The sequence below is a fragment of the Pseudoliparis swirei genome, chromosome 21 (assembly GCF_029220125.1).
Source record: "Pseudoliparis swirei isolate HS2019 ecotype Mariana Trench chromosome 21, NWPU_hadal_v1, whole genome shotgun sequence".
Taxonomy (NCBI): Eukaryota; Metazoa; Chordata; class Actinopteri; order Perciformes; family Liparidae; genus Pseudoliparis; species Pseudoliparis swirei.
Window position 1 is genome coordinate 15,673,761 of NC_079408.1, and position 27,803 is coordinate 15,701,563.

At 42.5% G+C, this 27,803-nt stretch overlaps 1 protein-coding gene across 1 annotated transcript; it reads left to right on the forward strand.

The window, feature by feature from the left end:
• Positions 1–418: 418 nt before the first annotated feature.
• On the forward strand, positions 419–25,893 carry ache (acetylcholinesterase). Its single transcript, XM_056442992.1, has 9 exons — positions 419–1,054; positions 17,401–17,918; positions 19,118–19,341; positions 19,434–19,694; positions 20,340–20,562; positions 20,811–21,014; positions 21,944–22,136; positions 22,811–22,989; positions 23,733–25,893. The coding sequence occupies exons 2-9, from the start codon at positions 17,483–17,485 to the stop codon at positions 23,852–23,854; spliced, it is 1,842 nt and encodes a 613-aa protein (XP_056298967.1). The 5' UTR covers positions 419–1,054; positions 17,401–17,482; the 3' UTR covers positions 23,855–25,893.
• Positions 25,894–27,803: the final 1,910 nt, after the last annotated feature.

The following is a 27,803-nucleotide window of genomic DNA, read 5'->3' on the forward strand; positions in this document are numbered from 1 at the left end:
AACTCTGAGTGACTCCGTCATAAACAGCCTGCTGCTGTCTGCACAACAGGTGTGTCTCCACCGCCAATAAAAGCCAACAGTTGTCCTTCTACAGGCCTGGCCATGGCTGTGTGTGTGTGTGTGTGTGTGTATGTGTGAGTGTGTGTGTGAGTGTGCGTGTGTGTGTGTGTTGGTGTGTGCGTGCGTTAGTGTGTGTGTGTGTGGGTGTGCATGTGTGTGTGCGTGTGCGAGTGTGTGTGCGCATGCGTATGTGTGTGTGTGTGCATGTGTTTGTGTGAGTATGTGTGTGTGCGTGTGTGTGTTGGCGTGTGTGTGTGTATGTTATTACATAATACTAATCCAGTGTTTGATGTCATGGTTGGAGTAAAGTATATGCCAACAGCGCTATATGTTTATATTATTATTATTATCTATTTTAACTTATTTCCAGTTGCTACCTTTAATATTTATTTGTGCATCAATATGGAAGCTGCCAACATAATTTAATTGTGCTTGTATGGAGGCAATAGAGGTAATAATAAGCGTGTATTGTGCATATGTGTTATGTGGAATCATCACGGTGGCAGATGTTATTGATGTGCTTTTTAAACTCAAATGAAACACAGCATGTTGTTTATTGTTGACTCTATATTGGCTGTTTCCATGTGTACTTCATGCTTTACAACAACAGGGCGCCCGGTGTGTCTGTATTCACGCATCGCGCCCAGCGGCTGTCACACCCACAGCTTCAGGCTGTCGGTCACACCGCCACATCCGTGTTGTGTTTTTTAACCCGACAACCACGTGTTCTCGCGAGAGCAGCCGTCCCCACTATGTTTACTAGCAGTGCTTATTAGCAGCAGTCTCCCCCTACCGACGCCGCATCACGGACCCACCGAGCCGCGGATGTTCAGTCGCCGCTCCGCTGCTGGGAGGAGGAGGTATCACCGACATCTCGCCCTTTGACAGCCGACCGGAGACGCCTCTCGTGCGGCTGCAGACCTCGGACCGGCGTCGCTGTCCAAGCGAAGCAGAACCCACATTAAGAGAATCGGGCAGCACGCCGCGGGCTCAGGTAAGAGACACTATGCCTGTCGGTAAATCTCTGTGTTTGCGTCCATGTCTTCAATGTAGCGCGTGCAGTTTTGAAACAAGGTTTCTCTCGCGCGTGACTGATCCCCTTTTGATCTTTTTGCTACATTAACGGCTCCACGGAACCGGTACCGGGTCGCACTGTGTCCGTGCGAGTCTATTGTTAAAGAAACCTGTTCACATAATCTCCGTAGCTCGTGAAACGGAGCGGGAAATCAACAGGAGAGTGCTGAGTCTCATCTGTATTGTAACTTGATTGACGCCGCGCGCGACAGCGCGCGACAGTGCGCGCGCCTGGAGGGATATAGCCGGGGTGAACGTCCTGCGAAATTTGCATTTAGTTTCGCGTGTGCGTGTGCGCGCGCGTGTGTGTCTCTCCGACGTCTGACGCGCCTCGATGGCGAGACGCGCGTGTCTGACCGGGTTCTGTGTTGGTGTCTGATTTCGCTCCCCCTGTCTGTCTCCATGTCTCTCTCTCACACACACACACACACACACACACGCACACGCACGCAGACACACAGGATCGGATATGCTGGTGTTTTGGGTTTTGCAGAGGGCTCAGACTGACTCCCCCTCCCCTATAAATGCTGTAACCACAGCTAATACTACTACTAATAACAATACCGATGTGTCTGGACTGCTGGTCTAGGCACAGATGGCAAATAAAAAAACCTTGAACCTTGAATAATAAGTAACACGGAGGCCTTTCTAACACGTGTCTTGGTTCCCTTCACATTATCTTAACTCAACAGCCCATATTTGGAATTATTAAATGCACGTTTCTTTAATCACGTAAATATTTGAGGGCATAATAACATTATTTACTGGCGTGTGTAAGCTGTAAGTAAGATGCAGTACATAGTGGCAACAACTATCCCATTACAGACGCTTCTCCCAAATAATATATTCATCCATATTGCATCGGATCGGCGGTCTGAGACGGAGCTGGTCCCCCCCCCCCCCCCCTCACCGCTGCTGCGGTTCACTGTAGCCAGAATCTATCGCCTCCGTAAGTCATAACAGTGAATGCAGCGCTGGCAGCCGGCCGTGCACGGCTCTCCATTTGCATTCTTCCAGCCTGCCAGCAGCTCATCTGCAGCTTTTCTCTCATTTATTAGAAGTTGCAATCTGCAATTTCTGGACAGGAGTTAAGTGAATTCTGACTCAGCATTTTCTTTCTTTTTTGTCGCCGGCCCACTGCGGGAGTGATTAAAGGATGGGATTCTACATCTTTATTATTCTCAACAATAATACAAATTATTATTGTAATAATAATAATAATAAACCCCATGAAAAGGCAAGAACAGTCCGTCTGTCACCACGCAGCCCGAGCCCCCGGGTCCCTCCTGTCACTCGTCTCCTCACAGACGATGTCACTGAGACGGAGGGAAAGGTGAATTTAAAGCAGCGGGCGGACCCTCAGAGTCTCCTGGCAGCAGCGCTGTTGTTCATGTGTCAATCATGTTATTTGTTTGGGGAGAGAGTGAGAGTGTGAAGTGAGGGAGAGAGAGAGAATGTTGCATCATGTCTCTGGTACATGGACCTGTCTCACAGATTCACCCCACTCCCTTTTTAAATGGACAGTGTTGGCTGAATACCCCCCCATCATCTCACTATACCCATCATCTCACTATACCCCTCCTCATCTCACTATACCCCCCCTCATCTCACTATACCCCTCCTCATCTCACTATACCCCTCCTCATCTCACTCCTCCCCTCCAAAGACTGCGGTAATGTGAAGTGCAAAAACACCATGGTTACGCTGGAAGGCCGCGCTTACTCATCGACTGTATACATAATACCACGATAACGATACTTTAGGAAGGAGGAAAGTCAAGAGGGCGGCTGGTGGTGCCGCGTCACCGCAACTTCACGGGCGTGTTGGAGAACTACGGGGGCCTGGAGGGCTCAATCTAACGACAACACAGCGCTCCTTGGCGTATACGCAGCATCTGCTGATGGGGCTCATGAAATGCGACACCGACACCAACGAGACGTCGATGTTAAGTCTCGTCAATATTTTAGCACGCGGTTCCGTTAGCCGGTGATTTTTTTACACGGTAGCTGCTGCCACACACACACACTTGGATGGCTTCCACGCTGCACTGCAGGCTGTGTTTGATGTGCAGCTTGACCTGTGACCCCCGCCGCCTGTGGGTGGTGTAAGTGTCAGAAAGCCGTGTTGGAGTGGGCAGAACAAGAGACTCTTGTTTCCACTCTCGCTCCACGCTAACGACGACCTTTAAATCACCAAGAGGACGTCGGGTTACACGGCGTCGCGTGTGATGTCTCTTCTTCCTCTTGTGTCGTGGAGCTCCATCGATGTCCTGGAACGCATCCGTTGCTCTGGGTTACACGCTCCTTCATTACCATCAACGCCCATGTTTTAGTTAATTCTGACTCCATCACCTCAAATACACCAACTGTGGATTATTTCGCTGCTGTAAATAGACAAAAACACGACTTCCTCCTGTTTGAGTGAACCCTACAGGGACCAGCTGTTGAAGAACTTTTTTGTAATTTTTTTTTTACTATATATTTATGAGTTGGTATGTACGAGTATCGGGTTGTGAAGTTGTTATTGCTAATATCTTAACGACAATGCAACTTTGACATATATGATGGAGCATTGGATCCAGTCGAATGGACAGACGTGAAGTGCCTCGCTTACTATAGTAATGGACAGAAACTTATTGGACATTTGTAACTTTCGTGTAACGGGGTCTCATGAAAAAATGCAGGATATCTCTTATGTCTACTTAAACAGATTAGAGATGGAACACCCCCATGTTTCTGAGTGGTTTTACCCTCTGGAGCTACCGGGCCATTGTTCAGTGTTCCCCACACAAGCAGTGTGACATATATATAATATTATATATATTATGTATATATATATATAATATATATATATATATGTATAATATATATACTATATGTTATATAGTATATATATAAAATATTATATATATATAAATATAATATATCAGGCCGAATAATAGTAGAGAAGACACAGCCGTGATGATTGTAAACACTGAGGTTTGTTTTGTTTACTCTCTTATATTCCGGTCCATCCCCACTCGGTACTTTCCTCTCGCTGCGTGCGTGCGTGCACGTACGTGTGCACGGGGATCGCCGGCGACGTGTGAAACGTCATGTGGCCGACATGGAAAGTTCCAGTGATTTCCCTGCTGCCAGCTGTCTGCCACAGAGCTGCTCCAGGGCGCTGTTATATATGACGCCCGCTGTTACTTTTCTTTATTTTTAACACAGCAGTTACTTCTAATACCGACGTACAGTATATCGCCTAACGTTGTGACTACGGCTGGAATGCAAAGCGTTGCAGCGCAGATGATCAAAGCACATGAGGCAGTGTGAATAATATCTTTAATCTTCTCTCAAGGCGTATGACACATGTCTCATATCATTATCACGATTGCACAATTCAATAAATTGCAATTTTCTTACATTTTAGGAAAACTTGCCTATGCATAAAATCAGATTAGTTTGTTGTGTATATCAGTTTTGTATCGTTACACTGTAGTAAAACATAATATCGCCAAATGCCAAAGTGCACATATGTAATATCGTACATTTTCTGGAAAATCATTTGAATGATAAAATAGGTTTGTGGGGTTGCATCATCCCATCTTCCCTGAGTCTATGTACACTGACCACCTTCATTCATCTGTCCCATTTCCTTCTTGTTTTTCCTTTTGGTCTTTTCCATGTGATTCGAATGCTGTTACGATAAATAGACATATATATATATAATAATTTTTTGCCTTCGGCTACACCTGCGCTGCGTTCGCTCGTCTTTCTGTGCGACCTGACGTTCCACCGGCCGTGTAATACTTCCAGAAAAGGGCTGATTTTAAAAATTCATTGATAAATATGTCATGTCTTTCACACTATGACATTGACTTATCTGTCTGGAGACACACACACACACACGTACAGTCTTGCACCGGCCCCCAGTGAAACCAATCCTCCTGTAAAATTCCTGATTCTAATTTGAGGAGTGACACACTTTCTCCCACCCTGCCCCCTCCACTCAGTGTCCCCCTCTCTTGTTTCATCATCACCCTCTGGGACTCCTTCCCTCCGCAGTGGAACAAAGTCCACGTCCATCATGGCGTGCTCACTACTAAGAAGACTATTGAGTGTCTGTTGTCGGCACAGAGCTGGGGTCAGTGAGGGGTTAGCGTAGCTTAGCATGAAGGTGTTCACCTGCAGCCGCTCTGAGCTCCTGGCTAAACATTTACAGCAGAGTGGGAAATGTACATCTTTTTTAGGCGGCATTTTTTTGCCCCGACTGACATCAGGGAGCATTTAAAAATAAATTTTAATTTTCTTTAATTTTTGAAAAAATAATAAATATTTATTTAGGCGTACAGTACATTACATGACATGTCATTTAGCAGACGATTTATCCAAAGCGACTTACAAGAAGTGCATTTCAACCTAGAGTATAAACTGAGAACAACAAGAATACAGGAAGTAACATTTCCTCAACATAGTCGAACTACAAAAGTACCATAATAAGAGCTATTTAAGTGCCACTGAAGTGCAAATCTGTGTTTTAATCCAGATATAGTCGGAAAAGGTGTGTTTTCAGTCTCCGGCGGAAGATGTAGAGACTTTCTGAGCAATTGTCATAAAAATGGCTATAATACGACTATTAGTCAATAATAAGACTATTAGGCAATAATAAGACTATTAGGCAGTAATAAGACTATTATTCATAATAAGACTATTAGGCATTAATAAACTTCGGCAATAATAAGACTATTAGGTAATAATAAGACTATTAGGCAGTAATAAGACTATTAGGTAATAATAAGACTATTAGGTAATAATACGACTATTAGGCAGTAATACGCCTATTAGGTAATAATAAGACTATTAGGTAATAATAAGACTATTAGGCAGTAATAAGACTATTCGGCAATAATAAGACTATTAGGCAATAATAAGACTATTAGGCAATAATAAGACTATTAGGTAATAAGACTATTAGACAGTAGTCTACAGATTCAAAGTGTTTTCTAAAAACAAACAGAAAACATAACTCAGACAATTATATTCCGTTATTCTTATTTCTTTGTGGTTATTTGTTGTTATTAAAACATTTTAAACAACTTTTGACAATTATAACTTAATTCTTTGTTTTTTTATAATTCAAAATTATATTGATTGATTTTTGGTTGTGTACCTATCACAAGTACAGGCAGTACAGATAGGACACACAACTAAAACAAAACACGATTAAATTACCTAAATATGGGGCATTCGTTGCCTCTCCTCATGATTTCAGGGGCAACATTATATTTCTTCGGGGCAGTTTTGCCGTCGTGTGTTTTCGCCGCTGGTTTACAGATGTTTTTGATATTGGCCTCTCATCGACATCCAAACGTGAGTTTTAAGCCACTAAAATGTAGATTTTCTTTGGAAAAAAGCCATCTGAGGTCCACCTGTCACTGTCCACATGGACCCACGGACTGCAAAACGGTTACATCATCTCCCCTCAACACGCATGCCCACAACAACAATGGCGGACCCCTGGTTTGTTTACATTGTCACAATTCGGTTGCTCTTCTCTGGCATCGTGACGTCTGGACGTCGCAGCCTTCAGTGTGGACGGACATACTGGACACACATCGTGTCATGTGGACAGATTTCATTTTCACTTTTCAGCACCAAGCTTTTTTTAGGCCTCTGCTCCGAAAAGTGCATACCCAAACTAAAAAGGCTGTATCTCTGCAACCACTAGGGCTACTTTAATCATTTTTACATTTTTACCTTTAAAAATATATATATATTTTGTTCAGATGTGTCCATATCAGTCTATATGTCACTGAGTAAGAGTAAATGAAGATGGCACACAGAAATATAAAAATGTCAGTTCCGAATTTAAAAAAGCACTTCCAGGATGATTATAAGTTTGGATTGAGGCAGTTGAAAGGTTTAAAGCTCTCACAAATCATATTAAAATATGTGAAGTTTCTCTCTGCGAAGTTTGAAAAAGTGAAGCAGAACAAAGTTAGAGAGGTTTGAGTCGAGAAAATTTAGGCGAGGTCTCAGTGTGTCTATTTCCCTCTATATTTGTTTGCAAAAGTATCTGTATTTGTAAACAGGGTCTAAAGCTCATCAATTAACACATGTCTCGATCTGTACACGGACAAAAATGTATCGGCAGCAATTAATAATTTATGGGGGGAGGTTGTGTACTTTAGCTCTTCATGTAACAGCCCCGGCATGTATGCCCCCGTAAAACCACACCAGTGTTTCCCCTAGGGGGGGTGCTAGTGAGAGTGAGCTCTGTTATAATGGTAGGGGAAACTGCACACACCTATTCACACACCGACACAGCACCATGAACAGTGTCTGTTCTTCCTCTTTAAAACCGCTGCTGGATATAAAGTGGATTAGAGTGGAGTTTTTTCGTGTCTGTTAAACCACCAAAAAAAAACATTTTAAAGAAGATTATGGAGTGGAGCTGAGTAGAGCTGAGAGGAGCTGAGAGCGACGGCAAATCGATAAACAAACTCGTTTATTCTGTTAATTAAAATATTGATTGTGGCTGTTAGAATGTTTGTGAACAGAAGACGACACTGTACAAATATTAATTTGTATATATATATATATATGTGTGTATATATACATATATATTATTTTCTATATATATTATATTTGTATTTCTATATATATTATATATAAAATAATAGATACATTATCTATAGAATATTATATATATATTAAAATATATATTATGTTCTATATATATATATTATTTTTTATATATTATATTTATTATTTATGAAAGAATAGATATATCTATAAAATAATTAGGGCTGTCAGCGTTAACGCGTTAATCTATGCGATTAATTTGGCCGCGTTAACGCACTAAAATATTTTAACGCAACTTTGTTTACTTCCGGTGTGCCTTGAAGTTTTTACACTCCTCTGAGTGTCAAACCGCGGCAGTACAGTTTGACACTGTTTCCGTTTTTAAAACAATTATTTCTCCGCGAAAATAAGGAGCAGAAATCGGTTTAAACTCGTGGATGAATCAGTCGGGTTTCCTCCTGCTCCTCCTTCCTCCCGTCTCCCCCAGGGTTGCCAGATCTGTGTGACAAAACCAGCCCAATGGCCAATCAAAACCAGCCCAAAACCAGCCCAATGGCTAATCAAAACCAGCCCAATATCAGAACTCAAAATATGCCCGTGCCAAACCATATACACTGCTTTTAAAGTCCATGTCCATGTGTGTACGTGCTGATCTGGAGTCCGTTTGGTAGGATTTAGGTATAAATAAATTATTTCATTTAAAATATGGATTTTTATTTCAAGATATTCATGTAATTTGCCTGCAAAATAGGTCGACCCGAACCAGCGGACAAAAAATTCAACCCGCGGCAACACTTCAAAAGTAGCCCAGTGTAGACCTGGCAACACTGGTCTCCCCCTCTGATACACAGAGGAACGGAGGGGCGACGTGTCGGGTGACGCGGCGTGGAAATAACTTGTCACACGAAACCTTCAACGTGATTTGTCAATCCGTTTGTCTGTCAACATTTTGCGAAAAAAAACAACCAATGAACACTCAGTAAATCACAAAGGACCTCCCACCTCACAGGTGAGCAGTGTTGCCAGGTCCGCGGTTTTCCCGCGGAATTGGGCTACTTTTGAAGTGTTGCCGCAGGTTGAATTTGTTGTCCGCTGGTTCGGGTAGACCTATTTTGCATGCAAATTACATGAATATCTTTAAATAAAAATCCATATTTTAAATGAAATAATTTATTTATACCCAAATCCTACCAAACTGACTCCAGATCAGCACGTACACACATTTTATTTATGATAATATACTGTATCTAATTACACAAGGCCATTTTAGGACCTAGGTGAAATAACTGTATCGGGAAAACTGCTTTTAATGCTGGCATACTAAACATTTGGTGTTACTTTGTAGATATTACAATACATTTGGCAATGATAGCAATGCTGTTGGACTTTAAAAGCAGTGTATATGGTTTGGCACAGGCATATTTTGAGTTCTGATATTGGGCTGGTTTTTGGGCTGGTTTTGATTGGCCATTGGGCTGGTTTTGTCAGACAGACCTGGCAACCCTGCAGGTGATGCTCATTAGCAGCCTGTCAGTCAGAGAAGACAGAGAACACGGCGCGAGGACAATGTGCCTCAATATATAGAGAGCTGAGATTGTTCTGGAATGTTTGATGTATAACACATGGGTATGTGTCATATGAAAATGCCTTTTATAGGTGAATTTACATTTTTTTGTAAAATGGAGAAAATGAGCCCAGCCTCCAGAGGGTGAACAGGACATATTTGAATGTCAGTTAGTTTACCAAGGCCACTGGTTCTGCTGCTGTTCAGTGTTAAAGATGACAGGACCAATGGGGTCTCAATATCCTTCTTTTTTTTACTAATCTGATGTTTCACTGAAGAAACAATTTATCATCCACAATATTAAATACCTCGCTGGCACTTTATAGGTAGGAGCCTCTTTGAAAACACAGCTATGTGTGAAGTTTGGTCTTTAAAAAGAATGAACTTTTAACTTTTAACTTTTAATTGCGATTAATCGCGATTAATGAATTTCAAAATGTGCGATTAATTAGTTAATTTTTTTAAATCGATTGACAGCCCTAATATATATACATATATATATACACACACACAGGCCTACAAGAAACCACATGACCGGCAGGCACCACAAGCGTAATCTGAGTAACGGAGACGACACTGTGAGACTGATGTTCTGTGCATGGAGTCATTTGGGACCCAGACGTTGTGATGCAGTGATCCAGTTGAGTCAGATTTGTGTTCATTAAACCTAAAGTTCACACCTCGTGTTTTAACACATGAAGGAAAAAGCTGCATACGAGCATCAGAGAATCCTCCAGACATCCCGAGCTCACTGTGAGACGTCCACATGTGTATTCTCTCACCTAAAGACGTCTCACTATTTGGCATACATTAGCTTAAAAAACAAACCTTGTGGACATCAGTCAAACGGAGGTACGGCGTGAAGCTGCTCTCCAAAAAACATGTTTTAACTTCACTTCTCATCACCAGTATCATCCAACCCTTTTCCAGCATCCTTCTTCTCTCCTTCCCAGCACGCTCCCTCCTCTCTGTTGCCTCCTCCCCGTTGTTCCCGCCCACTGCTATAAATAATTGCGATGGGTAAACCCTCCCCCCCCCCCTCATAAAACATCTTTCCTGCTTCCATTCCTGCATTCCCCTCTTCCTTCCTCTCCTCTCTTACATTACTGTTGATTTCCTACAACATGGAGCCCATGTCTGGGATGTCACCCATTGAAATATAAAAAAGTAATAATTTTTTTTTTTTACAATTGAAGAAATGAGGAAAACAGAAAAGTGAAGCTGCTGTTTATTAGATGAACAAGACAACGGGATTGAAACAAACACTTCAAACCACTGATGTTGAGCTCCCATGTGGCAAGTTACTAGTGTGCTGTAAGAAACACAACCAAGGGGCATCTGAGTCCACATGCCCACCACTACGCTGCCGCCTCCAGCTGACGTGGCTCCTCTTCCAGGGTTTGTGTCCGTGGGGAGTTGCAGCTGCACGGATAAAGTATAGTATCGTGGTTGTGTGTGAGTTTATATATATATATATATAATATTTTATAGATATTATATATATTATATATATGTTATATATATATATAATATATGTAAAATAATATGTATAATGTATATATGATATATATATATATTATATGCCCCGCCACCCTGAAATCTCCGCCCGCCACCCTGTAATTTTCTCTATTAGACACATCCGCTCACTAGCACCCCCCCCCCCCCCCCCCCCGCCCCCGTCGACAACGCTCGCCGTGGGTCCCTTTCCTATCTCAACGGGGGCATCGTGAAGGAGTTATGCTTAGGGCACCAACATGACTAGCAGCGGCACTAGTCCCGCCCCCCTGAAGCTGTAAACCTAGGGGAAACACTGGAAATGTTTCTTCTGGCCGCTCCACACAGATCTGAGGGGCAGGACTCTTGACTCTATCACGGATTGAATGAATAATTATAAGGTGGGAACTATTGAGATGCGACATGAAACACAGCTGGTTAGGCAAACCACACCGTCAATGTGCACCAGAGCTTGCTCCGTCAGGTTCTTCTCCATAATGTAGCCGTATTATACGATTATAATCTGAACCTGAAACAACAACCAGCACTTTAGGGAGGTGCGTAGAGGAGTCGAGCGTCCCGTTGCTCGCTGAGTGTCTGCTGCTGAAGGCTCAACAATGGCCGGAGGCAGTTGTCTCCCACCTGTCAGGTTGGAGGCTCCTGTTTATGTTTGGCGATGTATGGTTGTCATGGTGACGGGATTAGCTCGGAGGTGCTGTAAGGGACACGGGGCAGCTGTGTGTGTGTGTGTGTGTGCATCGATAGTATTTTTTAACACACTCCCTCTCGCTTGTATAGAGAATCTATTTTGGTGATGTCACCTTTCTCTGCCGCTCACACACATTCAAACAAACAAACAAACAGGGTGGCGGTATCGTGAATGGACTTCCAACAAGTCACGTTCCACGGGGAAGCCCTGAATGCCTCTCCATCACGCCGCCTCACCAAATCAAATGCCTCTCAGTATCAACCTCACTGTGCACAGCAAACATCATGCAGATAATACATCATTGAACTGGGCGTCTAAGTGTAGCTTGCATTCAATTAAATGTTTTTTTAAATATATATATATACATATAGATCTTGTTTTGTCTATCTGGGATGATACCACAAACAAATTACAGATGGTTATTTTCATAGCTCAAATATTATTGACATTGATAGATTATTGATCCAAATCATTGCTGCAGTACCCTAAACTGTTTTCATAAAGCGGGAATATATATATACAGGACTGTCTCAGAAAATTAGAATATTGTGATGAAGTTCTTTATTTTCTGTAATGCAATTAAAAAAACAAAAATGTCATGCATTCTGGATTCATTACAAATCAACTGAAATATTGCAGCTTTATTCTTTAATATTGCTGATTATGGCTTACAGCTTAAGAAAACTCAAATATCCTATCTCTAAATATTAGAATATCATGAAAAAGTATACTAGTAGGGTATTAAACAAATCACTTGAATCGTCTAATTAACTCGAAACACCTGGAAACACATTTTCAAATGTTTGATTTTGTTTTGCTGTTATAAATCTTTTTTTTAACTTGGTCTGAGGAAATATTCAAATTTTATGAGATAGGATTTTAGAGTTTTCTTAAGCTGTAAGCCATAATCAGCAATATTAAAAGAATAAAAGGCTTGCAATATTTCAGTTGATTTGTCATGAATCCAGAATGCATGACATTTTTGTTTTTTTAATTGCATTACAGAAAATAAAGAACTTTATCACAATATTCTAATTTTCTGAGACAGTCCTGTATATATATATGTGTATGTATGTATGTGTATATATATATATTATTTTATATACATAGTATATAGAATTATATATATAGTATATGTAGTGCTGTGAAAAATAACGCGTTAACTCAGTTAATTCAATTACAGGTTTAACTAGTTTTTTTTTTTAAACGCATTTAACGCATGCGCAGAATGAGCTTCCAATCCGTCTGTTGTTGGTCGTCGGGACGAAAAAAATGTCACTTGCAGAATGAGCTTCCAATACACCACTTCAATCTGAACTCTGTCCGCTCTCATGCAGACGGTCTGTTCATCGGTAATGATCCTTCCGCAGGTTCACCTACGGAAACCTTGTTACGACTTTTACTTCCTGTAGATCAGGGGTCTCAACACGTCGATCGCGACCTGCCAGTCGATCGTGGCGTAGTGTCGGTAGATCGCATGACATTAAAAAGATTGGCCCGCCCCCTGACATGTTCTCTAGAGCACGTCTTTGTTCTTTTATTAAACTAAACGTCTGTTGTTGATCGTATCTCCACAGCAGCATGTCATCTCTGTCTCTACGCGTTGCGTTAACACTTATCGATCTCCATCTCGCGCGCCACAGAGCTCCGTGCGCGCGCATCGGGACCGAGCAAAAAAAATGTCACTTGCAGAATGAGCTTCCAATACACCACTTCAATCTGAACTCTGTCCGCTCTCATGCAGACGGTCTGTTCATCGGTAATGATCCTTCCGCAGGTTCACCTACGGAAACCTTTACTTCCTGTAGATCAGGGTCTCAACACGTCGATCGCGACCTGCCTGTCGATCGCGGCGTAGTGTCGGAAGATCGCATGACATTAAAGAGATTGGCCCGCCCGCTGACATGTTCTCTAGAGCACGTCTTTGTTCTTTTATTAAACTAAACGTCTGTTGTTGATCGATTCCACAGCAGCATGTCATTTCTGTCTCTTCGCGTTGCGTTAACACTTATCGATCTCCGTCTGGCGCGCCACAGAGCTCCGTGCGCGCATCGACCGAGCAAAAAAGTCACTTGTCAATCTGTCCACCTTTAGATTGTATCATGGTGGAGTTAATGGTTGACAAACAAGAGAAAATGTTCTGTTTAACCCTCCTGTTACCTTTACATTTACGAACATATTTTACCCTCGGGGTCAATTTGACCCCAGCAATTAAAACCTCCAGAAAATTATTAGAATTAATATTGCTTCCCAAGTTTAAGTGTGAGGTACTTTATGTTTGTTTGTTGACTACCTAAATAGCCCTTTAAATAAATAAAAAAGTTGATATTTCTGATATGTTTGACACAGTGAAAAACAGCCTGGGGTCAAATTGACCCCAAAGAACACCGACGTTAAACATTGAATGGGGTCAAATTGACCCGAAAGGTAACAGGAGGGTTAAACATTCTGTTTAGGATGAAGATGTATTAATGTTCCATATGGAAGAAAACTGCTAAATAACTGCTGAGTTGCAGCACCATTGTATAGAAGAATGTATAAATGTATATATCCGTCTTTTGTCATAAATCTCTATGTTCTCACAAAATATACCGAGAATAACGGTAATATGTGATTAATCATGATTAATCCACAAAAACCTGTGATTAATCCGATTAAAAGTTTTAATCGTTTCACAGCCCTAATTATATGTTATATATCTTGTATACATATAAATATAGATATATAATAATGTCATATATATAAAATAATATTATATATATATATTTATATATATATAAGTAATAATAATAATAACTTTATCTATATAGCACTCTGGATCACTTTATCACTTTGGACACTTTCATTTTGGTGCAATGCAAATACACTTAATTATTACCTTTTATATATTTTTATATTCCGTCTGTATATTTAATATCGCTATTGTATTTTTCTTACTGTTTTTTAAACTTTTTATTTTCTTTTTATTTCTATTACTACTCGCTGCTGATCACCTGCTGCTGTAATCCTGCAACGTCCCCACTGAGGGACTAATAACGGATTATCTTATTTTACTTGTTTTGACACGTTCCTTTTGGCTAAATATGTATAAATAACGAGGATGATGCCCAACAAGTGTCTCCGTGTTATTAAGTTTCTTCCTCGGATGTATCTCTGCCGCCCCATTAATCCATCAGAAGGGACGGTACTTACTGGGGTTTAACTCGGATGCCTTTTTATAGTCCCCCCGTGACCACACACCTGTCTCAGCCTTTGTTGTTCAGTGCCGAGTGGCTTTTAACACGTCGGCCCGCTGAAAGAAAATAACTTTCCCTCCTTCACAGTGGAAACTTGGTAATGGAGATGTCAGCACACGAGTTTCATTACTGCATATAGATGTTCCTCCAAAAGTGAACACAAAGTAGTAAATCCAGCAAAATACTTTCCATGTGCCAACGTTTATTATAGACGCCATGGGCTCTCCTCACATTCCCATCCATAACCTGAAGTATTCACTCCAACATGTGAATAAAATGTTATCTGTGGATTGATTCAGAGTCCCAAGCCTGCAGCTATTCTTAAAACATATGAGATATGAGATACTGGTGGTGTATCAAGACAACCCAGCGAATGTTTTGGAAATACACACAGCGTAATGGAGATGGAAATGACATCACGATATCCAGTAATCTGATCAGTCGGGGTTATGTGAGCCGTGTGAGTCGAGCAACATGGAAAAGTTATTTCTTCAGGCTCAACATCGGTGTGCTGGTTTACTCCAAGGGAGCTCCACACGCCACTGATGCCACTTTACAGGGTTTGGTTTCATTTTGACAGTTGTTTTTTACGGCCCTTGTCTTTTGCGATGAGAAGCCCTCATTCCTCTTCCTGTTCCAAAATGTGTGCTCAAACTTGACAGCTCCTTCGGAAAAAGGCAGCGTTTAAGCCAATAAACTGTCCTAACATCATGTAGACATTAGGCCACTATATATATATTATATAGAATTATATATTATTATTTATATTCTAGCAATCTAAAAATGCTATATATATATGTATAAAATAATATTATATATACAGGACTGTCTCAGAAAATTAGAATATTGTGATGAAGTTCTTTATTTTCTGTAATGCAATTAAAAAAACAAAAATGTCATGCATTCTGGATTCATTACAAATCAACTGAAATATTGCAAGCCTTTTATTCTGATTTATTGCTGATTATGGCTTACAGCTTAAGAAAACTCAAATATCCTATCTCTAAATATTAGAATATCATGAAAAAGTATACTAGTAGGGTATTAAACAAATCACTTGAATTGTCTAATTAACTCGAAACACCTGCAAGGGTTTCCTGAGCCTTGACAAACACTCAGCTGTTATAAATCTTTTTTTTTACTTGGTCTGAGGAAATATTAAAATTTTATGAGATAGGATTTTAGAGTTTTCTTAAGCTGTAAGCCATAATCAGCAATATTTAAAAAAATAAAAGGCTTGCAATATTTCAGTTGATTTGTAATGAATCCAGAATGCATGACATTTTTGTTTTTTTAATTGCATTACAGAAAATAAAGAACTTTATCACAATATTCTAATTTTCGGAGACAGTCCTGTATTATAAGTTATATATTGTATACATATAATATATATATATATATAATAATGTAATATATATATTTCTATAATATGATATCTATTATTATATATATTATAAGTTATATATATTGAATACATTATATATAAAATAATATAATATCTATAAAATAATATATATATATATAATAATATTATTTATATTTATACAATAATATTTTATATTTATATATATATATATATCTATATATATATACCAGTTCAGCTGATTGTAAACACACAATGAATCTGTGATCACAAGGCCAGAAAGATAAGTTGGAAGTTGAAACACAACATCTACAATTGTATTTTCTCGCAATTGCAAGACAGCATGATGTTAATTTAGTAAATGATGGTCCCATAAAGACCATAAAGAGGAGTAAGTCACTCCTCTGCAGTCCAAACATGGTCACTTCTGTTCACCGGTTGCAAATGTGAAGCTGGCGAATCCCGCTCCAACCTGATCGGTGAATACAACTTCATTCCTCAACTCCGTTGGTGTGCAGCATCTGTTCATAGAGAGCACCTGAGTGGGTTTTTCTCTGAGCTATCAGGCAGCAGTTGTGTTGAATATTTAATGAGTCTTTTCTGGGAAGCCACAGCTATACATTGATAACCTGAAGAAGCTCTTGCATGTGTTTTAACTGACTGCCTCAATCCGAGACGTGAAGACTGACGCTCCAGCCTTCAGATATTCATTTGACGAGACATTTGGTGATGTGATCTTACTGTGTTATGGTTTTACAGATCCGCTGGAAAAATGTGTTTTTTGATTCATATTTTGCTCTTTTCAAATGTCGAAGTGACATTCCACACAGCCTTGACCACAACACCTGTTTTAGTGTCATTGTGTTGGTTTGAACATTCGATATTTTGTACCTTTTTAAGATTTTACTTTTGACAAGTGAGTCTGAGATGTTACGTCACGATGAAAAATGCTGTTTTGAAAGCGAGCGTTCCCTCTTGACCTACATATGGACTTCTCATTCACTTCAAGATGTAACGCCTGGGATCGGGTTTCAGAGCGGAGGGCTCACACCTCACCTGAAATGAACTGTCAGAGAAAGAGTTGTGAGTCTTTACAAAGATGGTACGATTCAACAGGTTTCATGTGAGTCCAATATTACATAAGTGAAAATGATCATTTGGATTTGAGTTGTCTGCCTGTCTTAAAGAATCTTTGAAGCTACCTTGATGACACTTCCTCCTTCCTCTATCCTCTCATCTCTTTCCTCATCCGAGTTCCATCTCCCTCTGTTCTCCATCACTCTGCTTTACCCTAATCACATTTCTCTCTCTCTCCGTCTCGGTGTGTGTAGAGCTGAGGGGAAGCAGAGCAGACCCAGCCCTGTCTGATCGGAGAGGGAGTCACGACCATAGCGACCGCTTTCGGGTTCCGTCATGCAGACCTCCGTCCTCCTCCTCCTCCTGTCCCAAATCCTCCTCCTGTCCCTTCTCGCCCCCACCTGCTCCTCCCAGAGCGAGCCGGACCTCACTGTTCAGACGCGCGCCGGTCGAGTCCGAGGCATCCGCATGCCGGTGCCGGACCGAAGCTACGTCACCGCCTTCCTGGGCATCCCCTTCGGCGAGCCGCCGGTAGGAAAGCGGCGTTTCCGCCCCGCCGAGCCCAAGCGCGGGTGGTCGGGGGTGTACGAGGCCAACGCCTACCCCAACGCCTGCTACCAGTTCGTGGACACGTCGTTCCCCGGCTTCCAGGGCAGCGAGATGTGGAACCCCAACAGAGAGATGAACGAGGACTGCCTGTACCTCAATGTCTGGGTGCCCTCCTCGCCCAGGCCGCACAGTCTCACAGTCATGGTGTGGATCTACGGCGGAGGTACTCGGTCACGACTTATTCTGAATGAGATTAGACATGAGTCATTCTCCCAGTGGAGACGTCAGCTCAGCAGCATTCAGAGAAGTCATTTATTACCGGTCGTGTGTGTGAAGAGACATGAATTTATACAGGAGATGGAGAAGAGGAGATAGGAGCTCAGTGTATCCTAAAACGTCCCCCAGCAGCCTCTCAGCCTATAGCAGCATCTCTAGGGTCTGGACCAGGTGAACCTGATTCAGCCCTAACTATAATACGATCAATCAAGAGGCATATGTTACAATGAGCTCTCTAGTGGGGTAATACGGTACTATGAGCTCTCTAGTGGGGTAATACGGTACTATGAGCTCTCTAGTGGGGTAATACGGTACTATGAGCTCTAGTGGGGTAATATAGTACTATGAGCTCTCTAGTGGGGTAATACGGTACTATAAGCTCTCTAGTGGGGTAATACGGTACTATGAGCTCTCTAGTGGGGCACACGGCACCATGAGCCTCTGGTGGGGCAATACGGTACTATGAGCCTCTAGTGGGGTAATACGGTACTATGAGCCTCTAGTGGGGTAATATAGTACCATGAGCTCTCTAGTGGGGTATACGGTACTATGAGCCTCTAGTGGGGTAATATAGTACCATGAGCTCTCTAGTGGGTAATACGGTACCATGAGCCTCTAGTGGGGTAATACGGTACTATGAGCTCTCTAGTGGGGTAATATAGTACCATGAGCCTCTAGTGGGGTAACACGGCACTATGAGCCTCTAGTGGGCAATACGGTACTATGAGCCTCTGGTGGGGTAATACGGTACTATGAGCCTCTAGTGGGGTAATACGGTACTATAAGCTCTCTAGTGGGGTAATACGGTACTATGAGCTCTCTAGTGGGGTAATACGGTACTATGAGCTCTCTAGTGGGGTAATACGGTACTATGAGCTCTCTAGTGGGGTAATATAGTACTATGAGCTCTCTAGTGGGGTAATACGGTACTATGAGCTCTCTAGTGGGGTAATACGGTACTATGAGCTCTCTGGTGGGGTAATACGGTACTATGAGCTCTCTGGTGGGGTAATACGGTACTATGAGCTCTCTAGTGGGGTAATATGATAGTGAACTCTCAAACTGTGTGAGTTTAATGTTTAGACATTAAAGTTCCCGTCTGTTTGAGGGAGATTATTGACGTGCTGTGATTCTTCACACGTCCAGGGTTCTACAGTGGCTCCTCTTCTCTGGACGTGTACGATGGCCGCTACCTCGCTCACAGCGAGACGGTCATTGTGGTCTCCATGAACTACCGGATCGGTGCCTTCGGCTTCCTGGCTCTGCACGGCTCCTCTGAGGCTCCCGGCAACGTGGGTCTGCTGGACCAGAGGATGGCGCTGCAGTGGGTCCAGGACAACATCCACTCCTTTGGCGGAAACCCCAAACAGGTTAGTGTCTTGCCGTTTCATTTGTCTCTCGTGTTCTTCCGCCAGCTTATTTTGACCCCCGCCTCTCTGTTTGCTGTCTTTGAACCAATCAGGTGACTATCTTTGGCGAGAGTGCCGGTGGCGCTTCGGTGGGGTTCCACATCTTGTCTCCAGACAGTCGGCCCACCTTCACTAGGGCCATCTTGCAGAGCGGGGTCCCCAACTGCCCCTGGTCCTCCGTCAGCCCCGCCGAGGCGCGCAGACGGGCCACGCTGCTGGGCAAACTGGTCGGCTGCACCGGATGCAACGACACCGAGATGGTGGACTGTCTGCGCGGTAAAAGCCCCCAGGAGCTCATCGACCAGGAGTGGCAGGTAACGCAGTCAGTGAAGATCTCTTAGTCCTCTTTTAGGCCTTGACACGCTCACTGAGTCCAATGAGCTGGAGCACCAAATGTGGATTAATCCGCCGTGAGAAGTAGTCCCCACCAAATGCAGAGTAATGGTTCTAACTGCAGTGACTGGCTGCTTTTCAAAATAAAAGACAGAATAGGTCCATATTGAGAGACGGACTAACACATTATTGTTCTGGGTCTTTTCATGGGAATTGGCTTATTAGAAATACTAGAATATTGACAATTCCTTTTAAATTATGCATCACTGTGTGTAAATACACATGTAAGGACTTGAACCCGCCACGACCCAACGTCTACTCGAAAGGCGGGAAAACCCGTTTCGTGCTTCTCGCTGCAATGTGAACGCTTTCATTCACACACAGCCGCGGCGACATTCTCTTTGAAAGGGTTCGAGGTCTCGAGGTGGGAAAATGGGAGGAGCAAATCCTCTGAATATCCACCCCCTGCTCCCGTTCACACATGACACCATGCAGATTGATGTAAGACCCGTGGCACATAGCCAGACTGCTCGGCCTAGTGGAAGAGATAAGCAAATTGTCCGTTTGGTCTTATGGGTTTGTCAGATCCGTGAGGTACATTGAGCTTGTCTTCCTGTCCGGAGCAGGTCCTGCCATTGTCGGCCCTCTTCCGGTTTTCCTTCGTCCCCGTCGTGGACGGAGACGTTCTGCCCGACAACCCCGAGGCCATGCTCAGCTCAGGCAACTTCAAAGACACTCAGATCCTGCTCGGGGTCAACCAGGACGAGGGCTCCTACTTCCTGCTGTACGGCGCCCCGGGCTTCAGCAAGGACAACGAGAGCCTGATCTCCAGAGAGGACTTCCTGGAAGGTGAAGCTCACTGTGGAAAGAGAGGATAGAGACACAAAGAATACTGCACAATTATTCTCCACACTGGTAATATGATTGCAGAATTTGACAGTTCTCCATAATCATTCTGAGGATTGTAGAAATCACCAACACAATTCCAGCCGTGATTCTCGTTCACCGCGTCACAGCCACAGTGACGCCTCTAAAATGCTTCTTTTTTTTCTTTTCTTTTTTATACACCTAAAACACCTCCAACCTCACTGTGCCAGGTGTGAAGCTGAGCGTGCCGCACGCTAACGACATTGGCCTGGAGGCGGTGGTGCTGCAGTACACCGACTGGATGGACGAGAACAACGGGGTGAAGAACCGCGACGCCATGGACGACGTCGTGGGCGACCACAATGTCATCTGCCCGCTGGCCCACTTCGCTCGCTCCTACGCGCAGCACAGCGCCCTGAAGGCCAACTCGCAAGGTAAGATTTATTACTCCAATTAGGGCTCACCTATTTACATTAATTAAGAGAGTTTGAGCTGTTATTGTTATTTTTATTTGTTGACTCATGGAAACCTGGAACAATATCTGGAAAGGATGTCCCCGTGCTTCTCGGGAGGTAGTACCCCAATCGGCCACACGGCGGCGCTGTTATTTTTAAGCACCGAAATGCAATGGACTTTTTATAAATTTGACACACACGTCCAGCTCCATCTAAACGACAAAAGAGCCTCTCGGGCCGTATGACGTTTTGATCATTCGAGGGTTATCTTCATTATTCTGCTTCGCGTGCATTATTTCGGGTTTTCAGAGGATGGATTCGCAAAATTCTGCACGAAGAGACTCAATTTGGTGTTTGGCCCGTTTTGTATACAATAACTTTATTTATTTATATAGCACCTTTAAAAACAGGGTTCACAAAGTGCTCAAGAGAATCAAAACAAAACAAATGGAAGAGGACAAAACTAAATAAAGAACAACAGACAAACTAAATTAGGGGAACCAAAGAACTGCATAAAACGACGACGTCACTTTAAAGCAGTTCTATAAAAATGGGTTTTAAGAAATGATTTAAAAGAAGTCGCTGATACTATATAATAATAACATCTTGTTTGGACCTCTGACCTCGCAACCACAAAGGTTCTGTAACGGAGTTCAATATTTAGTCCAATATTTAGTTCATTAATTCATTCTGGTCAATTTGGCATTAAATTGTATTTGTTCTATAAATATTTGTATAATTATAATACTTTGTATATCCTGTAATTATCCATCTCCTTGCGTAAACAACATTGTCACAGTTCGTCACATTGTAGCTCCACCTAGTGGATAGATGAAGTATTGCAGCCGGTTTCACCCACATGGAAGACACTGCAGTGGAAACCAGATAACGCTCTTCTCCTCCCCCAGGAGCCGTCTTCCTCTACCTCTTCGACCACCGGGCATCCAACCTGGCCTGGCCGGAGTGGATGGGCGTGATCCACGGCTACGAGATCGAGTTTGTGTTCGGCCTCCCGCTGGAGAAGAGACTCAACTACACCCTGGAGGAGGAGAAGCTGAGCAAACGCATGATGAGATTCTGGGCCAACTTTGCACGAACTGGGTGAGTCGATCGGAGGGACATTTTATCTTCAGGCCATCATCGGATCTAAATTTTAATTTGCGTAATAATTTGTTTTTTTTAAAAATATTTTATTACCAAAAACCTGCAAAAACGCCTGAACTCTCAGCTCAACTTTGGGTTTCGTGCTAACCATCGAACTAGGATGCTAAACATGCAAGTTGATATTGTCATCGCTGCATGAGGGCTATACTACCGATAGCGATAACTTTAACTTTCCCCTTTTAAAAACATGAACTATAGAAACTGTCATTCAGACCCAGATGTACAGGCTCTCAATTCTCTATGATCAATGAACATATTAATGAATCTGGAGCGGTCAGAAACAGCAGATGTAACATTTATATTACCCCTGATTTTGCTTTTATTCTATCATCATATGAATAATAATACTAAGAAGGTAGTAAGTACATATTGCATACCCTCGGATTCAGGGGGTATCATTTGGTTTTACACCTGATTGGACTGCAACTGGTGTGAATATTTAGTAAGAACTATGTGCACCCATACAGTCACCTACATTACACAATACATTAATAAAGGATTTTCCAGGACTGGCGTTGCTTGGCTGTTAAACTGCCCTAAACTAACGGAGTGGACCTGAGTAACTGGAAACAGAGGGATGATTTTGACTCTTCTACATTCCCCTCTGTCAGAAATCCCAACGTGAACAATGACGGGACGGCGGACAACAAGAGGCGCTGGCCTCAGTTCACCGTCAGCGAGCAGAAGCACGTCGGGCTCAATACCGAACCACTGAAGGTCCACAAAGGTCTGAGGAACCAGATGTGCGCGTTCTGGAACCGCTTCCTGCCACGCCTCCTCAACATCACTGGTGAGTAGTGCTTCTACACACGGCATCTGGACTGAATACAGGCCATCACTGCCGTAGCAGACGGTAACGCTGCATCACAGGCCTGAATGTGTTTGGGTAAACTCTCAAAGTGCGTTTCCTGAACTGATGCTGGATGTTTGTTGCCAATATTGATATTTGAGTGCTCAAGAAATCCTATTGCATACATTTATAATATTTATTTTCAACATGTATGGATAACAGACACAAATAATTTGGATACAAAACCTGATCTAGTTATAGAATGAGTAAGAAAGAAAAAATATATATATATTATATTACTATGGCTTTTATTTTGAAAGGTATTAACCGGAGGAGTGTGTCTGGTGAAAGGATTAATGTTTGCTGTCTTGGTTTGGACCAGGCAGGAACTTCAACTTGCATTCTCTCTCCTAACCACCAGGGGGTGACTCCTCTTGTTGTATAGAAGTCTATGCTTCATGTGTTAAAGCTGCATTCTCTCTCCTAACCACCAGGGGGCGACTCCTCTGGTTGTATAGAAGTCTATATAGTGACTCTACTTCTCTCTTGATTTATTCCCTCAGTGAACATTGTAAACTTGAGTTTATGTCTGAATCTCTAGCTTCATACGTTCTGGTTCATTTAGAGTCAAACATGCATGAAGTATGCTTTAGGGGCGGGGCTACCTCGTGATTGACAGGACCCCTCCTGCCTGTACGTGGCGTCTCTGCTAACCACCGATCCCTCTGTGTCCCTCCTCTCAGACAACATAGACGAGGCGGAGCGCCAGTGGAAGGTGGAGTTCCACCGCTGGTCCTCCTACATGATGCACTGGAAGAGTCAGTTTGACCACTACAGCAAGCAGGAGCGCTGCACCGACCTCTAAGGGAAGAGGGGATGAGGAGATGAGGAGACAACACCACGTGGCCATCTTCCTCCACAGCCCTCCACCAAGTCTAACTTCAGTCAAACTTTGTTTTTATTTTTTATTTTTTTGTTCTCCGTTTCAGTCCACACACAAACACTGGCACTGTTCATCTTTTCAGTTGTGTTATTTATACTATTTATTTATATTTGTTGTGTGTGTGTGTGTGCGTGTGTGTGTGTCTCTGATGAAGTGAAGAAGGGCTGTGGAGGAACATCGTCATCGATATGGAGGAATATTAGAAATGTCAAAGACGTTGTCATTACCTCGTGTGTGTGTGTGTGTGTGTGTGTCTGTTTGTGTTTGTGACTCAAATCTCACTGCACCGCTGCTGGTTAACTGTTGACTTCTCTTTGTGTCTCATAAACACATCTTTTGTTTTCTGGACGATTCCTTTCTTTCTGACATATCAGGGTTTTTTAGTGGGGGACATTTTAGTCTTGTTCATCACTTCTTCATCTCTTGTTCATCACTTCTTCGTCTCTTGTTCATCACTTCTTCATCTCTTGTTCATCACTTCTTCATCACTTGTTCATCTCATGTTCATCACTTCTTCATCTCTTGTTCATCACTTCTTCATCACTTGTTCATCTTGTGTGTGTTGTGTGTGTGTGTGTGTGTGTGTGTATTGGAACACCACTCCATGCCAGTTGACTTCAGGTGTTTAACATCCGTCACATTTCAAGGTTCTCTTTGAATCAGCTCGACGTGAAACAGAACAAGTTGTGTTGTTGTTGTTGTTTTCGTTGCTTTGTCGTATTGTCGTGCCAGACGGTGTCTCAGCCTATCAGCAGCGAGCAGAGGAACTGAACATGTTTACAGTACTCAGAATGGGTTTTAATGTCAAAGTGTGATAACGGGTTGCTGCCCTCCAGTGTAACTGGCTGAACAGCGGCCCCTGTGGTCGGAAGGGGAACTGCGGGATAATCATGAATGGAGTGAACCGATCGTAAAGCACTGAAGATGGGATTTTGGGGCGATAGAAAATACATAGAATTTAATTTAAAGAAACGTATACCAGTGGTTCCCAAACCTTTGTCTTTTTTTTTTCATAATGTAAAATTGCATTTGATGCAACAGTTTATTGTTTGTGACGGTTCACCATTGCATTGAAAATAGAAATATTGAATATCAAATGGGATTTATTATTTAGGAATTATGCCCTGACTGATATTGTTTTAATTTTTTATTTATTTTTTTAAAGTCCTCTCATTGCCCCTGCTGTTCTCCAACGTACCCCTAGGGGGTACTAGAACCCCTCTTTGAGAACCGCACCGGTACACTACAGCTTGCGCTAGCACAAGCTGTAGTGTACCTGCAGCTTGTGCTAGCGCAGCGATGTACTGAGCATATATATATATATATATATATATATATATGTGTGTGTACTGAGCCTGTGTGGAACATGTTTGGGAGAATAACCGAAGCTTGAGAAGATTATGAATCATCAAAATGATCTTGGCTCTCAAATCTGAAGAGATTAATTTAAAGAATTGAGTGTATATATATATATATATATATATATATATTTGTGTGTGTCCTCTGCCTTTCTGTTGACTTAGTGTCGTGTGCAGCTGTGATGATGTCATCAGCATCTCCCTTCTCCCCTCCTCCCCTCATCCTCTCTGCCGGTTACCTTTCCACTTCTTTTTCTACGTGTGTCCTTCGTCTCCCTCCCTTCTTATCCTTCCTCTCCCTTTCCCTCATTTCATTTGTTGTTGTTGTTCGACCTCCTGCCCACCACTCTGCCCCCCCCCTCCCTCCCTCCATCACTGCTCCCACTGCCCTCCTTTCCGCCCTCTCGGTCTTCCTCCTCTTTCCTCTTCATCTCATCATCCTCCACCCGCCCTCCGGTCTCTCCTACTCCCTTGCTTCCATCCTTCACTCCCTCCTCCCACCTCTCCCACTCTTTCTTCATACCCACTCTTGTATCTTTCTTCTTCCACCTCATCAAACTTCCCCCCCCCCCCCCCCTCTCCATCATCTCTCCTCCTTTCCTCTCAGTGGCATACCCCCCTCCATCTCTCTGCGTCTTCCCGCTTTCTCGTTAGTCTAATGGGGGGCAGAGTAATTCACTCAGCGGCAGGATAAAGTGACAGGGCGCTTGCTCAGCCTCTGGCCTGCCAGCCAACCGGGACACAATGGATGGATGGATGGAGGGAGGGAGGGATGGAAAGGTACAGTGGTGAGGCAAGGAGAAAGGGACAGAGGAGGAGAGAAGGAGATGTGATGGAGAGATGAAAAGACAGTCGGAGGAACGCATCGTTGCATAACTCAAAGCGCTGAGAGAGTTTCAGCTTCCCCCGTCATTTAGTCTTGATGGTGAGATGTGATCATTTCAGACTTCACACTCTAAAGTATCAATGAGCTGCGGTGCGACCCCCCCCCCCCCCCCCCACGAAAAACATGGCTGCTCCCATTAGAACTGATGTTGGAAGATGACACGCCTAAAACATTTGCATAGACATATTTATTGACCTTTCTATTCGACAGCGTTTGAATTTGCTAAAAAGAAAACTGGGGAATGCTGGGTTTTTTTGTTTCTTTTTAAAAGCCCAGAAAGTCCCGAAACACAGTATTTCATGTGCTTTAAAGTTCCATATATATGTATAACGAGTTATCCTGTTAGCACATTAATACAGTGTGAGAAGAACCAGGTGTTGCTCAGGTAATCAGCCGGCAGCACATCTGGATCTTGTTTGCACAAAGTAATAATAAATGAGGTGTGTAGAAAACCATTTGGGCCAGAACCTGACCGCGCAAGCGGTCATGTGTCGTGTGCACCTTACGGTTTCGTGGGATAGCTTAAAGAATCATAATGCTGTCATTTATTGCATTCAAATATTATTTTTTTAAACTATATCTGCTTAAAGAGACTTTTGACTTTGGCTGCCTTCTCACTCCACTCATCTGTCCATGTATCACCCTTTTTATTATTGTGTGTGTGTGTGTGTGTGTGTGTGTGTGCGTGCAATGTATACTCACTGTACCTGTCTGTTATTGTTATTTACTAACACTGGGAGGGAACTGGATCCGCGCTGTGATTGGCTGACGGCCGTCCCGTCTCTGTCGGCATGTCTTGCTCCTATTTATGGATCGGAGTAGAAGTAGTCTAGCTTTAAAAAGAACTGATTATGAATAACGGGTTGTACCTGATGTCTAACATACCAGTGGAGAATGCATGTGACAGGCTGTGTGAGTGACAGCTCCTCTCATCCAATGGGAGGCCCTGCTTACGCCCTCCCTCCCTCGCCCTCCTATCAGATCCTTGTGCATGTCCCCCAGTAAATCCCTCCAAACATGGACTGTTATTTTCTGTAAAAATGTGTACTTTTGAACAAAACTATTATCAAAGTCACTTAATATATATATATATATACACATATATATGTGTATATATATGAGTATATTTATATATATGTACGTGTATATATATATATATGTATACATTTATATATGTATATATTTATATATGTGTGTATATATATGTGTATATATATATATGAATATGTTTATATATACAGTATGTGTATATATATTTATGTATATATATATAATGTTATGTACGTTTTAATGTTAGCAATAACGTAAATACATCAGTAAAGGAATATATTTGATATTTAAATGCAGTGCAAATATAACGTGACGCAACAACAATGTTGACGGATAGAGGTTGTGTTTTTAAAAAGCAATATTATTCTAAGTGTTAACTTTAAAATTAGTGCCAGAAATCTTGTTTCTTCTTGTGTTCCGTTGGTTTGACCTTTGGTTCCGGTCCTCTGCCTCGTCGTTGTTTGTTCCGGTCACTGGTTCTGTACGTGTTGAAGGCTTCTGTAGCTTCCCCGTATGTCTCTGTGTATCATGAATGCTGACTTGGTTAAGCTATAGCAACAGAAATAAAGACACCCTG